The sequence below is a fragment of the Rhincodon typus genome, chromosome 42 (assembly GCF_021869965.1).
Source record: "Rhincodon typus isolate 14 chromosome 42, sRhiTyp1.1, whole genome shotgun sequence".
Taxonomy (NCBI): Eukaryota; Metazoa; Chordata; class Chondrichthyes; order Orectolobiformes; family Rhincodontidae; genus Rhincodon; species Rhincodon typus.
Window position 1 is genome coordinate 8,591,598 of NC_063373.1, and position 8,242 is coordinate 8,599,839.

At 46.5% G+C, this 8,242-nt stretch overlaps 1 protein-coding gene across 2 annotated transcripts; it reads left to right on the forward strand.

Annotated features, from left to right (window-relative positions):
• Positions 1 to 1,158: 1,158 nt before the first annotated feature.
• Positions 1,159 to 6,451, forward strand: LOC109937316 (zinc finger protein 239-like). 2 transcript variants are annotated; one of them, XM_048619338.1, is made up of 3 exons: positions 1,159 to 1,245; positions 4,343 to 4,429; positions 5,156 to 6,451. In XM_048619338.1, exon 3 carries the CDS (start codon positions 5,273 to 5,275, stop codon positions 6,308 to 6,310), a length of 1,038 nt encoding a protein of 345 aa, XP_048475295.1. In that variant the 5' UTR covers positions 1,159 to 1,245; positions 4,343 to 4,429; positions 5,156 to 5,272; the 3' UTR covers positions 6,311 to 6,451. The 2 variants fall into 2 exon arrangements, with proteins under 2 accessions (XP_048475295.1, XP_048475296.1); XM_048619339.1 differs by having other exon boundaries at positions 1,191 to 1,604; positions 5,156 to 6,414.
• The last annotated feature ends 1,791 nt before the right edge of the window (positions 6,452 to 8,242 follow it).

Below are 8,242 nucleotides of genomic sequence, written 5' to 3' on the forward strand. Positions count from 1 at the left end.
ATGGAGTGAATGAGCATTGTGGGGGAGACAGTGTTGATCCTCTGGGAATCACTTTCAATAGTTTATGTGGTTCATTTCAGATGAAGTCTCAGGCTGACTATTCGCTGTGTAAATCATGACAGATACACAATCAGTTTTTTTTTATTCATTCATGGGATGAGGTTGTCACTGGCTAGGCCAGCATTTATTGCCCATCCCTAATTGCCCAGAGGACAGGTAAGAGTCAACCACTTTGTAGTGGGTCAAATCTCTAACAACATGGGTGGTTTAAATAAAAACCGAAAGAACTGCAGACGCTGTAAATCAGGAACAAAAGGTTCTGAGGAAGGGTCACAGGACCCGAAGCATTAACTCTGACATTTTTCTTCACAGTGACTGCCAGACCTGCTGAGCTCTTCCAGCAACTTCTGTTTTTGAACATGAACAGTTTGCTATTCTCCAGGACCCCTCATTTTCCTCACTGTATCCTCAGAGACAGGTCATAAATTCCTCGCATGCATCATTCTCCAATGGTCCCCACTTTAAAAACCTCCATGAGTTTTACTATTGCATAGCAATGGGACGGCTGGCTTCACAAAAAAAAATTCTCAATTACTGTCCCTCAGATCTTAAGGCTCCCTGCACGTATGCATTGATTCAGATCCCAGCACCTCCCACTGACAACAACCCACACTTCCCCCTCTGAGTTCACATGACAATGTAATTCATCAATTACTGAAAATACATATTAATTATTGCCCCAGAGATAGTAAGAACTGCAGATGCTGTAGTCAGAGGTAACACAGCGTGGAGCTGGAGGAACAACAGCAAGCCAGGCAGCATCAGAAGAGCAGGAAAGCTGATGGGTCGGACCCTTCTTCACACTGTTAGCTCCTATTTATGGACTCCCTTCGAATCCTCTCCCGTCTGCGCTCTTCCCAAAGTGGACAGGATTCACTTTCTGAGATAGTAAGATTCACTTTCTCCCTGACCAATCCGCACCCAAGTCCCAGATCAGCCACGCCCTCCCATTCACTCCCATTGGTTGGAGGACCGGTCGCTTAAGTTTGGTCCTCCAGCCCCGCCCTCACCCGCGACTCCCTTTCTGCCTATTGGTCCGGACCTACCGTCAATCATCGGTGGGTCGCGTCCGTGACTGGGAGGGCGCATGCGCGGTCTTCATTCCGTCTCTCTCCTACCCCCATCCCCCCGCTACACCCGGAGATCTCCTGGTGGTTGGATCTCACCTTTCTGGCTCCGCAAATGGTGAGAGTCAGTGGGATGGGAGGCCGGGCAGTGGAGGGGCGTCTTGTGGGGGTGCGGGTGCGAATCAAACATGCTATTCTGTGTTGTACAGTGTTGAGCTTGTGGAGTGTTGTTGGGTCTGCTCTCATCCAGGTTAATGGAGATTATTCAATTACACTCCTGACTTGTGCCCAGAAGATGATGGACAGGCTTTGGAGAAACTGGAATTGTTCTCCTTGTTGCAAAGAATGATTGAAGAGAGATTTGACTGACGCATTCACGAGAGAATTCAAAAAGTTGTCCTGATTACCGGATCATTAGATATTTACAAGTGACATATTTAAGATTTTGTGAAAGACTGAAGGACAAATCTTTTTGCAGTAAGTGCTAATGAGCTGGAACAAACCTTTCCTGTTCATGTAAACATCCAATTGTCTTTTAAATGTTGTAACTGTACCTGCATCCACCACTTCTTCTGGCAGTCCATTCCACACACAAACCACTCTGTGTGAAAGACGTTGCCCCTCACTGGTAAGTCTACAACAGAATAACTGGGGAGGGGGGCATGCAAAAAGGAGCTGGGAAGAGGACAGATCCAATATGTACCCTTTAGAAGGAAATGTAGGAGCAATAAGTTCAGAGAACCCTGAATGTCTAAGATAACTCAGGACTGGATAAAGAAGAGGAGTAGGGCTTTTAGCAAGACTGAAGGGAGCAATTCAGCTGTGGCTCTCGTGGAACACAGGAAGTGCAGGAGGGAACTTAAAGCAATTATAAGAGCAAAAAGCGGGCATGAGTAAGGACTTGCGAACAGGTTTAGGGAGAATTCTAAGATATTATATAAATGCATTAAACGGAAGAGGTTAACCAGGGTAAGAATAGGGCCCATGAGGGACCAAGGGGGCAACCTGTGTGTGAAGCCACAGGTTATTGGAAGGGTGTTGAATAAATATTTCTCTGCAGTCATCGCTCTGGAAAATGAGAGCGTAGGTACAGAATTCAGGAAAATGGAGGTGAGAAACATGCACAGTATGATAGAGGAAATAGTGAGGTATTGGAGGCTCTGTTAGGCTTAAAAACAGACAGATCCCCTGGCATGGATGAATTGCATCCCAAACTGCTGCGGGAGACAAGGCAGGAAATTGCCAAGGCTCTGACACAAATGTTTAATTCCTCTGTGGTCACAGGGGAAATGCTAGAGGATTGAAGGACAGCTAATGTGATTCCACTTTTTAAGAGAGGTGGTAGAGATAAGCCAAGAAGTTGCAGACCGGTGAGTCAGTGGTAGTGATTGAAGGCTGTTTGCATGACTGGAGGCCAGTGTCCAGCAGTGTACCACAAGGATCAATACTGGGACCCTTATTGTTTGTAATATATATAAATGTAGATGAAAATGTGGGGGGGGAACGTTAAGCAAATTTGCAGATGACACCAAGAGTGGCGGATGCGTGGAATGCACTGCCAGCAGTGGTAGTAGAGTCAGATACATTAGGGACATTTAAGCGACTCTTAGATAGGCACATGAATGATAGTAAAATGTAGGGTGTGCAGGTTAGTTTGATCTTAGCGTAGGATAATAGGTTGGCACAATACCATTGGCCGAAGGCCTGTACTGTACTGTTCTATGTTCTAAGATTGGTAGAATAGTGAACAGCGAAGATAATGGTTGTAGGTTGCAGGACGATATAGATGGGTTCTTCAGATGGGTTGACCACTGATAGATAAGAATATAACATAAGAACTAGGAGCAGGAGTAGGCCATCTGGCCCCTCGAGCCTGCCCCGCTATTCAATAAGATCATGGCTCACTCATCATAACCCTTAATTCCCTTACGTTCAAAAATTTACCTAGCCTTGCCTTAAAAACATTCAGTGAGGTAGCTTCAACCACTTCACTGGGCAGGGAATTCCACAGATTCACAACCCTTTGGGTGAAGAAGTTCCTCCTGACCTCAGTCCTACATCTGCTTCCCCTTATTTTGAGGCGATGCCCTCTAGTCCTAGTTTCACCTGCTAGCGGAAACAACCTGCCTGCTTCCACCTTATCTATTCCCTTCATAATCTTATATGTTTCTATAAGATCTCCCCTCATTCTTCTGAATTCCAATGAGTATAATCCCAGTCTACTCAGTCTCTCCTCGTAATCCAACCCTCTCAACTCTGGAATCAACCGAGTGAATCTCCTCTGCACCCCCTCCAGTGCTAGTATATCTCTTCTCAAGTAAGGAGACCAAAACTGCAAACAGTACTCCAGGTGTGGCCTCACCAGGACTCTATACAGCTGCAGCATAGCATCCCTGTTTTTAAACTCCATCCCTCGAGCAATGGCAGGCAAAATTCCATTTGCCTTTTTCATCACCTGCTGCACCTGCAATCCCACCTTCAGTGATTCATGGTATTTAACCCTGATAAGAACAAGATGAGAGAGTATTTACTGAATGGCAGGACGTTGGGTAGCTTAGAGGAACAAAGGGATTTTGGGGTAATTATTCACAGATCCCTGAAGTCAGCAGAGCACGTGAATTGGATAGTTGAGAAGGCATACAGCAGACTTGCTGTCATCAGTCATGGCATGGAGTATAAAAGAAAGGAGGTAATATTGGTGGTGTACAGAGTGTTGGTCAGGCCACAGCTGGAGTACTGTGTGCTGTTCTGGTCACTTCGCTGCAGGAAAGATGTGATAGCATTAGAGGGTACAGAGGAGGTTCACCAGGATGTTGCCTGGGATGGAGAAATTGAGTGAAAAGAAGAGACTAGACAGGCTTGGCTTGTCTGTTTTAGAGCAGGGAAGGCTGACAGTAGGACATGGATGAGGTGTATAAGATTGTGAAGAGTATGGACAGGGTGAATAGAGAGCAGTTGTTCCCCTTGGTTGAGGGGTCAATCACAAGAGGGCACAGTTTTAGGGTAAAGGGCAGAGATTCAGAGGGGATTTTGGGAAAAATATCTTTCCCACTCAGTGGGTGGTGGGAATCTGGATTGTACTGCCTGGGAAGGTAGTGGAGACTGGAAACCTTATAACCTTTCAAAAAAAAAATTGGACGAGTATTTCAAATATCATAACATTCAAGGATATGGGACTAATGCAATTCTCCAGCAATTTCTGTTTTTGTTGCCAGTCCCCAGCTGCATGTGGAGAAGATGATGCTTGACCTTCTTGAACCACTGCAGTCCGTGTGGTCAAGGTGATCCCACAGTGCTGTAAGGTAAGGAGCTTCAGTTTACTCCCACAGTGATGATGAAGGAACAGTGATAGATGTCTACATTAATTGCAACAACTTGTATTTATATAGCACCTTTAACATAATGTTCCAATTGTTTCGCAGAAATGCTATAAAGCAACATTTGACATGGAGATTTTGCAAAGTTTCTACTTAGTAGAATCAAAGAATCCCTACAGTGTGGAAACAGGCCATTCGGCCCAACAAGTCCACACTGACCCTCTGAACAGCCAGACCTCTCTCCCACTGTATCCCTGTAACCGTGCATTTCCCGTGGCTATTGCACCTAACCTGCACATCCCTGAACACTGTGAGCAATTTAGCGTGGCCAATCCACCTAACCTGCACATCTATGGACTGTGGGAAGAAACTGGATCACCCAGAGGAAACCCACACAGACATTGGGAATGTGCAAAGTCCACACTCACAGTCGCCCAAGGGTGGAATCGAACCTGGGTCCCTGACCAGTGACCCTCCATGCTGTAGCTTTGTAAAAGCACTCTCGCATCTCTTCCCTCTTGACTTGCATGGAGCTTGGAATCTTGTAAAGGCCTAGATTCAGTGGCAGGTACTGTTTCCTGAGGGATAGTAGTAAATCAGTTAAGTTTTTATGACAATCTGCTAGCATTCGTTGTCACTTTTGCCGAGTGCTGACCTCACCTGTCATTGTATTTCTGTGGGCTCTCTCTGACTCCCTTTCTCTGTTTTAAGTCATTTTCACAGGGTCTGAAGAGGATCTACATGCAGGAAACTCCAACGAAACAGCACACCAGGTTCTAGCAGAATCACCCAGGTTGGAGTCATCTGAAATACCATCGGATTCTGACCATGGAAGGAAAAAGCGCTGTTCGCAGTGGAGAGGAACTGCACATGTGTTCTGTGTGTGGACGAGGTTTCAGCCAATCAGCTGGTCTGCCAACACACACGTGCACTGATAGTTGGGAGAAACCGTGGAAATGTGGGGACTGTGGGAAGAGATTCCGGTTCCCATCTGAGCTGGAAACTCACCGGCGCAGTCACACTGGGGAGAGGCCATTCACCTGCTCCAACTGTGGCAAGGAATTCATTAATTCATCCAATCTGTTCAAACACCAACGAGTTCACACTGGGGAGGGACTGTTCACTTGCTCCGATTGTGGGAAGGGCTTCACTTCTTCTTCTGGCCTGCTGACACACCAACGTGTTCACACTGACGAGAAACCTTTTAAATGCTCAAGTTGTGGCAAATGCTACAAAAGCTCCTGGGAACTGATCTCCCACCAACGTGTTCACACTGATGAGAGGCCGTTCAGCTGCGCTTGCTGTGGAACTGGGTTCAAGACGTCGTCAGATCTCACTGTACACCAGCGAGTACACACTGGAGAGAAGCCATTCAACTGCCCCCAGTGTGGCATGAAGTTCACCCGGTCGTCCAACCTGCTGAGACACCAGCGTGTTCACACTGGGGACAGGCCATTCACTTGCCCCCAGTGCGGGAAGGGATTCGCTCATTCATCCAACATGCTGACACACCAAAGAACTCACACCGGGGAGAGGCCATTCACCTGCTCTGAGTGTGGGAAGGGTTTCACCCAGTTAGTCAGCTTGCTGAAACACCATAGTACTCACACTGGAGAGAAGTTGTTCACCTGTTCTGAGTGCGGGAAAGGATTCACTCAGTCGTCCCGCATGCTGGCACATCAGCGAGTTCACACTGAGGAGAGACCTTTCACGTGCCCTGAGTGTGGGAAGGGATTCACTCAGCTATGCATCCTCCTGAAACACCAGCAAATCCACACCGGGGAGAGACCATTCAACTGCTCGGAGTGTGGGAAAAGATTCACTCGGTCATCCCATCTTCTCCGACATAAGCAAATTCACAAATAACAATAGTGATTTTAGTTTATGCTAATCGCATCCAGGACTGAGCGATAGGCATTTCTCTGTCTCTGCTAATGTTAACAACTCCAATTGAGTTATAGAGGATAATATTCTTGACCAAGTTAAAATAAACTGGCTTTATGTTGAACACAGAGTGTCTAGTTTTTTTAATATCACAAACATAAGTTACTCCCTTTTGAAGTGTCCTCCCTGTCCCCTATCTCTCCCATCCCCAAATCCAACAGCAAACATGAGGTACTCATGGAGCTTCTTTATCATGAAGTCACAGAGATATACAGCATGGTAACGATTCCTTGAATCCAACTCATCCATACCGACCAGCTATCCCAAATTAATCTAGTCCCATTTGCCAGCATTTGACCCATATCCCTCTAAACCCTTCCTATTCATGTCCCCATCCAGATGCCTTTTAAATGTTGTAATTGTACCAGCCTGAACCACCACCTCTGGAAGTTCATTCCATACACACACCACCCTCTGTGAGAAAACATTACCTCTTAGGTCCCTTTTAAATCTTTCCCCTCTCACCTTAAACCTATGCCCTCTAGTTTTGGACTCCCCTACCCTGGGGAAAGGACTTTGACTATTCACCCTGTCCATGCCCCTCATGATCTTATAAACCATTATAAGGGCATCTCTCAGCCTCCAATGCTCCAGGTAAAATAGCCCTGGCCTTTGTTCTTCTTTTTTCTTTTAAAAAAGTGTGGAAACAGGCCCTTCAGCCCAACAAGTCCACACCAACCCTCAGGAGCACCCACCCAGACCCATCCCCCCTATAACGCACCTAATCTACACCTTCCTGAACACCACAGGCAACTTAGCATGGCCAATCCACCTAACCTACACATCTTTGGACTGTGGGAGGAAACCAGAGCACCTGGAGGAAACCCCATGCAGACACGGGGAGAACGTGCAAACTCCACACAGACAGTTGCCTTGAGGCTGGGATGGAACCCAGGTCCCTGGCACTGTGAGGCAGCAGTGCTAACCACCATGCCACCCCTATTCAGCCTCTCCCTATAGCTCAAGCCCTCTCACCCTCGCAACAACCTTGTAAATCTTTTCCGAACCCTTTCAAGTTTCACAACATGTTTCCTAGCAAGACTTCAGACTTGTTCTCCCTCTCCACCTGGCTCATTCTCTCCCACTTCCACCCCCCCCCCAGCTCATTCCACACCTCCTGCACTCACTTCTCCCCTCACCACCTCTACAGCTCATTTCTCCCCCTTTATAGTATGTTCTTCTCATCAACCACCCCCCCCACGCCAAACTTCCTCTTTCTCCCCACCTATGCAACTTCAGCTAGGACTCAGTGAATGAAGAGGGAAGATCCTAGATATAACACAGTGGATAAACAGGAATTGGTGAGGAAAACACAATGGGTAGCAGAGGTTTTAATGATCTCATATTTCTGGATGGGAGTAGTGTGAATGTGAGAGGTTGGTCAGAAGTGTGTTGGAATAGTCAAATCTAAAGGTAAGATGGGCATGGATGAAGGTTTCAGCTGCAAATGGGGTCGGATAATGTTCTGGCGATTGAAATTCCTGATATTAGCGATGGTGTGGAAATATGACACCAAGATGATGCAAAGTCCTCAGTTCCAAGGGAGAGAGATGGATTAAGTACTTAGGGAATGGATTTTGTCACAGTGACTGAAGGTAATAGCATTGACCATCCCAATTCTTAATTGGAGAAAATTTCTGCTCATCTAGTACTGAATGTGGGATAAGCAGTTCGATAAATTAGGAACAATGAAGGAATGGTGAGGGTTGGTGTGAGGCAGAGCTGCACACTGTCAGTGTATATGCAGAAACTAACACAGTGTTTTTGGATGATGTCACCTAGTGACAGTATGTAGATGACAAATATGAGGGACCGAGGATAGATCCTTGGAAGATATCAAGTACAAGGACTTTG

What these genes read in the sequence shown, in the direction of transcription:
- LOC109937316 (XM_048619338.1), top strand. Translation starts at nt 5,273, where the DNA reads ATGGAAGGAAAAAGCGCTGTTCGCAGTGGAGAGGAACTGCACATGTGT.